This window comes from Ovis aries, chromosome 1, assembly GCF_016772045.2.
Source record: "Ovis aries strain OAR_USU_Benz2616 breed Rambouillet chromosome 1, ARS-UI_Ramb_v3.0, whole genome shotgun sequence".
NCBI lineage: Eukaryota > Metazoa > Chordata > Mammalia > Artiodactyla > Bovidae > Ovis > Ovis aries.
The window spans coordinates 237,493,926-237,507,376 of NC_056054.1; the positions used below are offsets into that span (position 1 = coordinate 237,493,926).

Below are 13,451 nucleotides of genomic sequence, written 5' to 3' on the forward strand. Positions count from 1 at the left end.
CTAGGGTTTATTTAGTCTTTCTTTTTTTTTTTTAAGTTAAACTGCGGAGGAGGTATATGACGTAAACCTTTAATTTGTTTAACGTTCAATAATAAAAGGATGGAAAAAAGAATTCCATTGACATCTGGGGGAACTTAGAATTTTTTTCTTGCTATGGAGGTATCTGTGCATTAATATCACCATATCCTCTATTTAGGAATAATATTTTCTTTACAATCAATTCCATTGGTTTTATGATAAATTCAAATTTTACAAATTTCATTTTATATTTCAAAACTTAGATGCCAAATAATGTATTCAAATTAATATATTCAAGTCAAGTGTTAATTTCCTTTATTGCTGCCTGTTGTGGTATAAAAACCTATGGATCCAGGCAAGGACATGCTCTTGGTATTTTATTTTAGTTACCATTATACACTCTATAAACCTAGAAAGTATACCTGGGGTATTTTGAGGAATGCCATCTAATGACTACATAGAGAAATCATTTCCTCATTTTTTTTTTAACCATTTAAAATTTCTTCCCTGAATGACAGTCAAGAAAACATACATGAAACCTTAAAATTTACTAAGCAAAGTTGGAAAAGAGATGCACATGGGTTAAAATATTTGCATGCAAAGAATACTCTGTGAGGCTGATTTTCGAATGGATGACAGAACAATACAGAGGCAGAAATACATTCCAATTATAAAGGGAAAAATTTGTTTTCTGCTTTTTATTTAACAGTAAATTTTATACAAGTGATTTGATACAAACTTTTCACTTTTTACTTTAAAAGTCTCTACGCAATTATCAGTCATTTCTCCTTAGAACACTTTGAAGGTACTAGAGAAAATGAAGTCCAGGAGTAAGGATTGCTATAGGAAAAGTGACTATGAATAAAAACAACAAAGTCAGAAGGTAAGGAAATGAAACTGAAGAAGAATAAAGCATAGCCTAAGTATTTCTCTTCTAGGTTTTATGTATACGCAATTTTGCCTAAGATAAAAAATGTTTTATAAGAGGCAAACATTCAAATAATAAGAAATATCATAAAATGTTCTTCAGACTATTTTACTGTGCATATAGAATATCTGCCACTATGAAATATTTTGATTTGGTTTTTCTGTTCTTTACTAACTGCCCCAGTGAGGATCAGGCACCTCAATTTTTAGAGAAGTCTCTCCAAAAACGTTACCCACAGAGATGAGGGCAAAATCAGACAGCAGGGACCTGAAAATGATCATTCCCTCCATCCCCCTCTAGGTAGCAGAGAGAGACACGAGCCATGGACAACCTCAGCTCTGTGGCTGGGAACAGCAGCCAGTGCGGCAGGGACTACAAGATTACCCAGGTGCTCTTCCCACTCCTCTACACTGTCCTGTTTTTTGCTGGACTCATCACAAACAGCCTGGCAATGAGGATTTTCTTCCAAATCCGCAGCAAATCCAACTTTATTATTTTCCTTAAGAACACAGTCATTTCCGACCTCCTCATGATTCTGACTTTTCCATTCAAAATCCTCAGCGATACTAAACTGGGAACAGGACCTCTGAGAGCCTTTGTGTGCCAAGTGACCTCCGTCGTGTTCTATTTCACAATGTACATCAGTATCTCATTCCTAGGACTAATAACTATTGATCGCTACCAGAAGACCACCAGGCCCTTTAAGACAGCCAACCCCAACAATCTCTTGGGGGCTAAGATTCTCTCGGTTGTCATCTGGGCGTTCATGTTCTTAATCTCCTTGCCTAACATGATTCTGACCAACAGGAGGCCGAGTGACAAGACTGTGAAGAAATGCTCATTTCTGAAGTCAGAGTTTGGTCTGGTCTGGCATGAAATAGTCAATTATGTCTGTCAAGTCATTTTCTGGATTAATTTTCTAATTGTCATCGTATGCTATACGCTCATTACCAAAGAACTGTACAAGTCATATGTGAGAACAAGGGGCGCCGGCAAAGTCCCCAAGAAAAAGGTAAACATCAAGGTTTTCATTATCATTGCTGTATTTTTTATATGTTTTGTTCCATTCCATTTTGCCCGAATTCCCTACACCCTAAGTCAAACCCGGGACGTCTTTGACTGCGCTGCTGAGAATACTCTGTTCTACGTGAAAGAGAGCACACTCTGGTTAACGTCCTTAAATGCATGCCTGGATCCATTCATCTACTTTTTCCTTTGCAAATCCTTCAAAAATTCCTTGATGAGTATGCTGAGATGTTCCAATTCTGCATCATCTCCATCCCATGACAACAGGAGAAAAGGACAGGACGGCAGTGACCCAAGTGAGGAGACACCAATGTAAATAAACTGAGATAACATTTCAGTCTATTCGTGTATAGAACTCCCCAAAGGCAAGCACTATGTGGAAAATATTAACACTGACTAAGAAGTAGCTGAGTTAGCAACAATAACTCTTGAAACAAGTAATAAATAAAAGACTACAAAAGCAATTTTCATTTATTTGTCCAATACTGAAAGCAATCTTAAGAAGCAGAGAGGTAACCTAACATGTAGCTGTGTAGCAAAACAAACTGCATCCAATCACCACGCACATGCAAAACTACACACAGGTCATGATATGTAGAGTTTTGACAAAACGGGTAACCGTATAATAATGTACACTGTAATTTAAAAAAATACATTGATCGCAATCCTACTATGAATTTATTATAATCAGCTAAGAATGATACATCTGATAAAATCACACCAATTATTATATACTAATATATGTATATATACTTATACATGCTTATATACATATATATGTATATATTGCAGTCCCTTAACCAAATGCTGACCTATGTGATATTCTTCATAAAAATTTAAGTAATTGAGACATGTAAAACTAGTCACTACTCACTTCCAATTATGAGGAAAAACTTAAGGGATTCAAACTAATTGAAATGGTAACTGATCAGACTAAAAGGTTGTAAAACTACCTTCTCAAGAAAAACAGCAGAAATAGCAAAGTTATTAAAACAGAGTTATTTTACAACATTCAAACACCAGGAATTTATGAATATTTCTTTAACAGCACAGGAACGGTTTACTCATATTTTGATAACTTTAGTAAATAGAGTACCATCAATGATACTGATCTCTATTAACTAGCTTCTAAAAACTGCCTGTGTTTTGGGCTAATGAACATTCATTTCCCCTATGAGAAAAACAAATAAAATAAGATTATGCAGTTGAACAGTATGAACATTAACAGGAAAGTGATGAAAATGTTGGGAATTACCTGTTTGTCATTTGTGTATATAATAAACAATTAACATTAAACTCTAAAACATACTTTGTTGGAATTTCTTTGTTCAAAGTTATGAGATACTATAACTCATATTTTCTATACTCCTATATCAAATGAACCTATTTAAGAAAGGATAGTCGCCAATACTATACTTTTTATTACATGCTGAAACTCCAGTACTTTGGCCACCTCATGCGAAGAGTTGACTCATTGGAAAAGACCCTGATGCTGGGAGGGATTGGGGGCAGGAGGAGAAGGGGACGACAGAGGATGAGATGGCTGGATGGCATCACTGACTAGATGGACGTGAGTCTGTGTGAACTCCGGGAGGTGGTGATGGACAGGGGGCCTGGCGTGCTGCGATTCATGGGGTCACAAAGAGTCGGACACGACTGAGCGACTGAACTGATTAGGCAAAATCTATTTTGAAGGTGATATCTCATGTCAATTAGTTCATTGTTGTTATTGTTGTCTAGCTGCTAAGTTATGTCTGACCCTTTAAAATCCAGTGGACTAACGCACACCAGGCTCCTCTGTCCATGGGATTTCCCAGGCAAAAATACTGGAATAGGTTGCCTTTTCCTTTTCCAGAGGATCTTTCCAATTGAGGGATCAAACCTGCTTCTCCTGCATTGGCAGGCAGGTTCCTTACCACTGAAACACCAGGGAATCCAATTAGTTCATACCTAAATGAAAAATTAGGTCAAACTTATAATGTTGTGAGATTCCACACAAGCCATATTGTTTTTTTAATGTAAACAAAACACACATCACACTTGGAAATGGACATGATTTATCAATTATTTATGATCCTCAGAGGTGATTCCCAAATACAAAGCAGAGATACCAATATCTAAATATGATGTGAGAAGAAATAAAAGGGATTAGCTGTAGTAAAAGGAAGTTCACCGAATTCCAATATAATAGATTCTATTCTACTAAGTTAAATTTCAGTACAAAGCTGAGCTCGTTTAACTCTCTAGACAGTAACTATTCTCAAGCAAGCAGCCACATTTCCTTCTCTGGCACGTCTGCAAGCGAGCACTGGATGTCAGTGCAGAGGAACACAGAGATACGAATCAAAAAAGATGCATATTCGACTTACTGCTAGGGCAAAGGCAGTAGCCATTTCTGCCAGAGAGGCCAATGCACTTCACTCTAATGTCCTATGAGCAAACTCGTTCTGTAAGAACACCAGGATATTTGAGCTGGAAAAGAAATAAGGATCAACAAATCTGACTACCTTACTTTGAATATGGGAAATATAAAGGGCAGATCTACTCCTCAATCTAGCCAAGTCACGGGTAGACTGGCCACGGATTAGAGCTGGCCGCGTCACGCTGGCAGGGTCACACTAGGTGTTGGAAGACTGCATGGCAGGCAGAGATTTCCTGAATGATCTTTCATTTGGGAGTAAATGCATTCACAGAGATGATGAAATCAAAAAGAGAAATAACCAGAAAAGCTAATGGTGCTACAATACTTTTGCAAAACAAACAAACAAACTTGTTCAATGTTTGGCATTATCTAGGTTATTATACATAATATGAAAAATTTATGTTAAACTGATCATACTAAACCATACTTAGCTGAGAGTTTTTATTCCAATACATTAGAAGCATATACTCCTTTATCAAATATCAAACTGAACCCATTCAAGACAGATTAAGAGATCACTATTTATGGAGTACTCATTTTACACAGAACATGTCACTATCTCTAGCTTTAGGAATTTTAATATACACAATATATCTCTCATTTCACAATAACTTCAAAAAGAGAGAGAGAGAGACATCAAATTTTGTAGATAGAGATTCAGAAGATGAGACAGACAAAACACAGTCGTGCCCATAAAAGTGGCTAAGAAGTCCTAATGATGCTGGTTACTGGCATTTTCTCCCAGTGGTTTCTTATATAAATAGTCTAAAGCAGGTGTGACAAATTTTAACCTGCAAGTCAAGTCTAGCCCAGCACCTGATTCATACAACCTGTGATTTAAGAATGGTTTTTACACTTTCAAATATTTGCAGGAGGAAAACTGGAAGAATAAAACTTCACACTGCACAAAGTTGTATGACATTCAAATTTCACTGTCTGTAAGGTTTTATTAGCACACAGCCACACGCACCCACGGTTTACTATGTCTGATTTCCTGCTACAACAACAGGGCTGAGTAGCTGTGACAGACTGAGGGGCCACAAAACCTAAATATTTACTACCTGGCTATTTAGAAGACTGACAGCTCTGCACTGGAACCCTAAAACTTCAAAGAAATGCACTGTATAGAGAAAGGGCCCTCTATTGATGCATCTCAGTGTTTCAGCAGCTTTGCACTGAAAACACCTGCAGGTCCCTTTGGCTGATCTAGGTCATAATGGCTGGCTGGTAACATTCAAAGTGGAAAGTGGGATTATATTGATGCTGGTGGGAACAAAATATGCAAATATACTTACAAGCCAATAAAAGAAACAGCCTGACTTTAAATACATAAATAAATAAAAATGGGAAAGGGGCAAGAGAAATCAATTCCCAAGAGAAATACAAATAGATACTAAAAATATGAAAAGATATGCACCCTCATTAATAAACGTTTATGTTTATATGACATGGCTTTTTTCACCTGTAAATTTAGAATTGATTTAAAAGATTTTTAACAATTTTGTTGGGAATCCCACTTGATGAGACAAAAAATGAGTACAATCTTTCGGGAAAACTTTTTAAAATACCATTCAACATATCAATGCATATCCTTTGATCCAGAAATCCCACTTCTAGGAAACTTTCTATAAGTATATGTTAGAATAAATACATAAAAATACATGGAGTGGTATTTGATCTACAGCATGTTTTTAATAGAGAAAAATTGGAGGGAAAAAAAGTAAATGCCCAAAAGCAACAGCTTATATAAACTATGATAACTTTATATAGTATAACCCTTTTATAAAAATTGTTAGTAAATCTTTATATACTAACATGGAATGAAAAAAAGATGTAATATGTCAATAAATATAAATATATATATATACACACGTATACATATTTGCACACACATTGGTACATGTATTTAAGGAGGATTAACTTTCACCGTGCAGAAGCATGATGTCAGTGACGGACCACGCAAAAGTGCGGCCTCGGAGAGGAGCTATCCCACGTCAAAGGAGTGGTGGCTGCGCGGGCGCAGGAGGGCCGAGAGGAGCTACTCCACATTCAAGGTCAGGAGGGACGACCTCATCCAAGGTAAGGAGCAGTGGCTGAACTTTGCTGGAGCGGCCGTGAAGACATACCCCACGTCCAAAGTGAGAGAAACCCAAGTTAGGACAGTAGGTGTTGCAAGAGGGCATCAGAGGGCAGACACACTGAAACCAAAATCACAGAAAACTAGTCAATCTAATCACACTAGGACCACAGCCTTGTCTAACTCCATGAAACTAAGCCATGCCCTGTGCGGCCACTCAAGACGGGTGGGTTATGGTGGAGAGGTCTGACAGAATGTGGTCCACTGGAGAAGGGAATGGCAAACCACTTCAGTATTCTTGCCTTGAGAACCCCATGAACAGTATGAAAAGGCAAAATGATAGGATACTGAAAGAGGAACTCCCCAGGTCAGTAGGTGCCCAATATGCTACTGGAGATCAGTGGAGAAATAACTCCAGAAAGAATGAAGGGATGGAGCTAAAGCAAAAACAATACCCAGTTGTGGATGGGACTGGTGATAGAAGCAAGGTCCAATGCTGTAAGAGCAATATTGCACAGGAACCTGGAATGTTAGGTCCATGAATCAAGGCAAATTGGAAGTGATCAAACAGGAGATGGCAACAGTGAACGTTGACATCCTAGGAATCAGTGAACTAAAATGGACTGGAATGGGTGAATTTAACTCATTTGACCATTAAATCCACTACTGCAGGCAGGAATCCCTTAGAAGAAATGGAGTAGCCATCTTGGTCAACAAAAGGGTCCAAAATGCAGTACTTGGATGCAATCTCAAAAACGATAGAATGATCTCTGTTTGTCTCCAAGGCAATCTGTTCAATAGCACGGTAATCCAAGCCTATGCCCCAACCAGTAATGCTGAAGAAGCTGAAGTTCAACAGTTCTATGAATACCTACAAGACCTTTTAGAACTAACACCCAAAAAAGATGTCCTTTTCATTATAGGGGACTGGAATGCAAAAGTAGGAAGTCAAGAAACACCTGGAGTAACAGGCAAATTTGGCCTTGGAGTACAGAATGAAGCAGGGTAAAGGCTAATAGAGTTCTGCCAAGAGAACGCACTGGTCATAGCAAACACCCTCTTCCAACAACACAAGAGAAGACTCTACACATGGACAACACCAGAAGGTCAACACCAAAATTAGATTGATTATATTCTTTGCAGCCAAAGATGGAGAAACTCTATACATTCAGCAAAAACAAGACCGGGAGCTGACTGTGGCTCAGATCATGAACTCCTTATTGCCAAATTCAGACAAGAAGAAATTGAAGAAAGTGGGGGAAACCACTAGACCATTTAGGTATGACCTAAATCAAACCCCTTATGATTATACACTGGAAGTGAGAAGTAGATTTAAGGGACTAGATCTGATAAAGTGCCTGATGAACTATGGATGGAGGTTCATGACATTGTACAGGAGACAGAAATCAAGACCATTCCCATGGAAAAGAAATGCAAAAACCCAAAATGGCTGAGGAGGCCTTACAAATAGCTGTGAAAAGAAGAGAAGTGAAAAGCAAAGGAGAAAAAGAAAGATGTAAGCATCTGAATGCAGAGTTCAAAAGAATAGCAAGGAGAGATAAGAAAGCCTCAGTGATCAATGCAAAGAAATAGAGGAAAACAACACAATGGGAAAGACTAGAGATCTCTTCAAGAAAATTTGAGATACCAAGGGAACATTTTATGCAAAGATGGGCTTGATAAAGGGCAGAAATGGTAGGGACCTAACAGAAGCAGAAGATATTAAGAAGAGGTGGCAAGAATACATAGAAGAACTGTACAAAAAAGATCTTCATGATCCAGATAATCACAATAGTGTGATCACTCACCTAGAGCCAGACATCCTGGAATGTGAACTCAAGTGGGCCTATAGGAAGCATCACTACAAACAAAGCTAGTGGAGGTGATGGAATTCCAGTTGAGCTATTACAAATCCTCAAAGATGATGCTATGAAAGTGCTGCACTCAATATACCAGCAAATTTGGGAAATTCAGCAGTGGCCACAAGACTGGAAAAGGTCAGTTTTCATTCCAATCCCAAAGAAAGGCAATGCCAAAGAATGCTCACACTACTGCATAATTGCACTCATCTCACACGCTAGTAAAGTAATGCTCAAAATTCTCCAAGCCAGGCTTCAACAATATGTGAACTGTGAACTTCCAGATGTTCACTGGTTTTAGAAAAGGCAAAGGAACCAGAGATCAAATTGCCAACATTCGCTGGATCATGGAAAAGCAAGACAGTTCCAGAAAAACATCTATTTCTGCTTTACTGACTATGCCAAAGCCTTTGACTGTGTGGATCACAATAAACTGTGGAAAATTCTGAAAGAGATGGGAATACCATACCACCTGAATTGCCTCTTGAGAAACCTCTATGCAGGTCAAGAAGCAACAGTTAGAACTGAACACAGAACAACAGACTGGTTCCAAATAGGAAAAGGAGTACTTCAAGGCTGTATATTGTCACCCTGCTTATTTAACTTCTATGCAGAGTACATTATGAGAAATGCTGGGCTGGAGGAAGCTCAAGCTGGAATCAAGACTGCCAGGAGAAATATTCATAAGCTCAGATATGCAGATGACACCACCCTTATGGCAGAAAGTGAACTAAAAAGCCTCTTGATGAGAGTGAAAGAGGACAGTGAAAAGGTTGGCTTAAAGCTCAACATTCAGGAAACGAAGATCATGGCATCTTGTCCCATCACTTCATGGGAAATAGATGGGGATACAGTGGAAACACTGGCTGACTTTATTTTTGGGGCTCCAAAATCACTGCAGATGGTGACTGCAGCCATGAAATTAAAAGACCCTTACTCCTTGGAAGGAAAGTTATGAGCAACCTAGATAGCATATTCAAAAGCAGAGACATTACTTTGTCACCAAAGGTCCATCTAGTCAAGGCCATGGTCTTTCCAGTGGTCTTGTGTGGATGTGAGAGTTGGACTATAAAGAAAGCTGAGTGCTGAAGAATTGATGCTTTTCAACTGTGGTGTTGGAGAAGACTCTTGATAGTCCCTTGGACTGCAAGGAGATCCAACCAGTCCATCCTAAAGGAGATCAGTCCTTGGGTGTTCACTGGAAGGACTGATGTTGAATCTGAAAACTCCAATACTTCGTCACTTCATGCAAAGAGTTGACTCATTGGAAAAGACCCTGATGCTGGGAAAGATTGAGGGCAGGAGGAGAAGGGGATGACTGAGGACGGGATGGCTGGATGGCATCACCGACTTGATGGACATGAGTTTGGGTAAACTGTGGGAGTTGGTGATGGACAGGGAGGCCTGGCATGCTGTGATTCATGGGATCACAAAGAGTCAGACACGACTGAACGACTGAACTGATCTTTCTACTGTATATTAATATGTCAATAACTGAATTCTTCAAACTTCTTTTTTTATAACAAAATTATGAAACTGGATACTAATATAGATATTTCAGATTATAGTGTAAATTTATTGCCTGTTTCCAGTTTTATGTAGAGATTTTATAATACCAAATTCATTTATACACATGGATCACTACAGTAATGTTAAGCTGCATAATGTATTTTAGATTACTACCACCTTGGGTTAGGGCTTCTCTGATAGTTCAGTTGGTAAAGAATCCGCCTGCAATGTAGGAGACCCTGGTTTGATTCCTGGGTCAGGAAGATCTGCTGGATAAGGGATAGGCTACCCACTCCAGTATTCTTGGGCTTCCATGTGGCTCAGCTGGTAAAGAATCTCCCTGCAATGTGGGAGACCTGGGTTTGATCCCTGGGTTGGGAAGATCCTCTGGAGAAGAGAAAGGCTACCGACTCCAGTATTCTGGCCTGAAAAATCCCATGGAGTCCATGGGGTCGCAAAGAGTCAGACTCCACTGAGCAACTTTCACTTTCACTTCACTTTCACCTTGGGTTAATTCAGTGTGAGATTTTAAACACTTTTATATAATCTGGGGAAGTACCATGGTATCCTTCGATGGGAAGTAAAAGGCTCTTCTATGAGTACAGGAGTTCCAATTTTGACTTTCATTTCAATTGAAAGCAAGTACTTCCTCATCTTTTCCATTATTATTCATATGGTACTGGTTACATTGATAGGAACTTTATATTGTTGAGTTTGATTCAAAAGACATTCCATAAGGAGATGACAATTTCTTCATTCATTTCCATTTGGCAGGCTTCTAATTTCTAATACTTTTCCTTACATATTTAACTCTCTCCTGATAATACTGCTATGAACCAATTTATGTTTTCAACTGAGTACCCCACTTTGAGACAAAGAGATTCACAAATCCATGAAAGTGTATTATGTGTGTGAAGTCGCTCAGCCGTGTCTGACTCTTTGCAACCCCATGGACTGTAGCTTACCAGGCTCCTCTGTCCATGGGATTTTCCAAGCAATAGTACTGGAATGGACTGCCATTTCCTTCTCCAGGGGATCTTCCCAACCCAGGGATCAAACCCAGATCTCCCGCATTGTAGACAGACGCTTTACTGTCTAAACTAAAGTGGATTATACCTCTTAGCAACAAGAAACATCCAGCTCAAAAACTGCAGAATTTGATAAGCACTCCTACACTCATCCTGTCTCTGGCAGTCGGAAGAGAGCGGGCCTGGTTCCAAGCGGGAGGCTCTGGAACCAAACTGTGTGGGTTTGCAGAGGGCTTCAGTTGCAGGACTTTGGGCAACCTGCTTAACGCCTGTGATTCCATTTTCTCATCTGTAAAATAGGACAGATCTCTGAGCTTTTTGTAATAGTTCAGTTCAGTTGCTCAGTCATGTCCAACTCTTTGCGACCCCATAGACTACAGCACGCTAGGCTTCCCTGTCCTTCACCACCTCCCAGAGCTTGCTCAAACTCGTATTCAAGTTGGTGATGCCATCCAACCATCTCATCTTCTGTCATCCCCTTCTCCTCCTGCTTTCAATCTTTCTCAGCATCAGTGTCTTTTCCAATGAGTCAGTTCTTCACGTCACGTGGCCAAAGTATTGGAGCTTCACTTCAGCATCAGTCCTTCCAATGCAGGACTGATTTCTTTAAGAGACCACATAATCACTTAGAACAGTACATCTAGTGTGATTTCATTGGTTTTGACTAAATTCCTTTGAGCTTGATGAGATTTTAAATGTTTTGTTGAGGAACCTGCCAAATCATAATAATTTCTAGGACTTTTCATGGTATATCTTCTTTGATTCACTCCTTTAGTCGGTTATTCCCACAGGTATAGAGTATTCCATTTTTAATTTCACTTAACAAGAAACTTACTAACATAAACGATCTGACAAACGTTATTCAAAGCGCTTGGCAAGCATTCAAACATCGTTATACCCTTAACAACCCAATGAAGCAAATGCTATTATTTATTTTCATTGTTATGAGAGGACAATGGATTCATAGAGAGCCTAAGTAGCTTGACCAAGGTCACAAGTAAAGTAAGTTGGAATATAAGGAAATGAACCCAGGCACTCTGGCTTGTGAGCATTGCTCCTGTCCCATCACAGCCTCTCAGGTGCAGCATCAAGGCAGAGGACCCTCCCCTAGTGGGTACCAACACTGCTGTGAACTAAGAGACCACTGGCTAACATGTATGAAGCACACAGACATAAAGGAGTCTGTTGGATATTTCCTATGGTCAAACATTTTGAAACCTATATTTAAGAGAAGATACTTCTGTAACTCTAGAAATGCCACCATAAATCAGTTCCCCTTTTGAGGTTTCCCACTCTTTGGCATTTTGAAATTTGACCAAAAAGTTATTTCCAGTTTTCATATTATGAAACTAACTTGTACAGCATTTCCCCTGTTTAAACTGAAACTATCCCAAACCTGCATCTAAATAATGGATTTGGAGCCATCAGGAAATTTATACTTAATTACATAGGTCTAATTCCTCTATTTAAATTTTTGTCTAAGTTTGTTTTCATTCTCTACTGAAGCAAACAATAGGATATATGTTTTAATTATGTTCCATAACATTAATAAAACTCAAAATCTGTATCTCCAAGAAACAATTTATCTAAGTCAAACATCAATGTTTCTTTTCTTTTTAAATTTATTTATTTTAATTGGAGGCTGCTTAGTTTACAATATTGTAGTGGTTTTTGGCATACATCAACATGAATCATCCATGGGGGTACATGTGATCCCCATCCTGAATCCCCCTCCCACCTCCCTCCCCATCCCCATCCCATCCCTCAGGGTCATCCCAGTGCACCAGCCCTGAGCACCCTATCTCATGCATCAAACCTGGACTAGCGATCTATTTCACATATGATAATATACATGTTTCAATGCTGTTCTCTCAAATCATCCCACCCTTGCCTTCTTCTCCCACAGAGTCCAAAAGTCTGTTCTTTACATCTGTGTCTCTTCTGCTGTCTCGCATATAGGGTCATATGGTCTAAATTCCATATATATGCATTAATATACTGTATTGATGTTTTCCTTTCTGACTTACTTCACTCTGTATAATAGGCTCCAGTTTCATCCACCTCGTCAGAACTGATTCAAATACATTCTTTTTAATAGCTGAGTAATATTCCATCGTGTCTATATATCACAGCTTTCTTATCCATTCTTCTGCCAGAATACCAATCTTTAAAACTGTGCCACCACAATGGTAGTTTCAACCCAAATTATTAGGCATCCTATTCTCTCAGAAAAATGTCCAGTGGGTTACTGAATTCTCAGAATTCACCGAAAATGCTCAATCAAGCCAACACAACAGTCTAGTCCAATCCTGTGGTAAAACTCACAGCAAGAAATATGAAATGAAACTCACCATGGAGAACTCCACATTACCTCATAAGATCTCCTGATTTCCTCATTCACTTTATCTGGTGAGGAAACATTTCTTCATAGGCAACAACGTTCTCCTTACAAAAGCAGCAATTACATCCTTTCAGAAATTTTACAGAATTCGGCTCAAGGTTGATGAAATTCCTGAAATCTTTAGCACTTTGCCAAGTCACAAATACAGGAACAGAGTTCCCAAAACGGCTTTCCCGTAAGTAA

General features: G+C 38.9%; 2 protein-coding genes across 17 annotated transcripts in view; one reads left to right on the forward strand and one right to left on the reverse strand.

Annotated features, from left to right (window-relative positions):
* Positions 1-3,276, forward strand: part of P2RY12 (purinergic receptor P2Y12) — a 48,541-nt gene extending 45,265 nt beyond the window's left edge. For all 5 annotated transcript variants that reach the window (XM_042235645.1, XM_042235634.1, XM_060394821.1 and 2 more), the window contains one exon: positions 1,247-3,276. In XM_042235645.1, coding sequence (XP_042091579.1) covers positions 1,269-2,288 — 1,020 coding nt within the window. In that variant the 5' untranslated portion in view covers positions 1,247-1,268 and the 3' untranslated portion in view covers positions 2,289-3,276. The remainder of the gene's footprint in view (positions 1-1,246) is intronic.
* The window catches only part of MED12L (mediator complex subunit 12L), a 360,384-nt gene that overhangs the window by 90,791 nt on the left and 256,142 nt on the right, over positions 1-13,451 (reverse strand). The gene's annotated exons all lie outside the window — the stretch shown is intronic.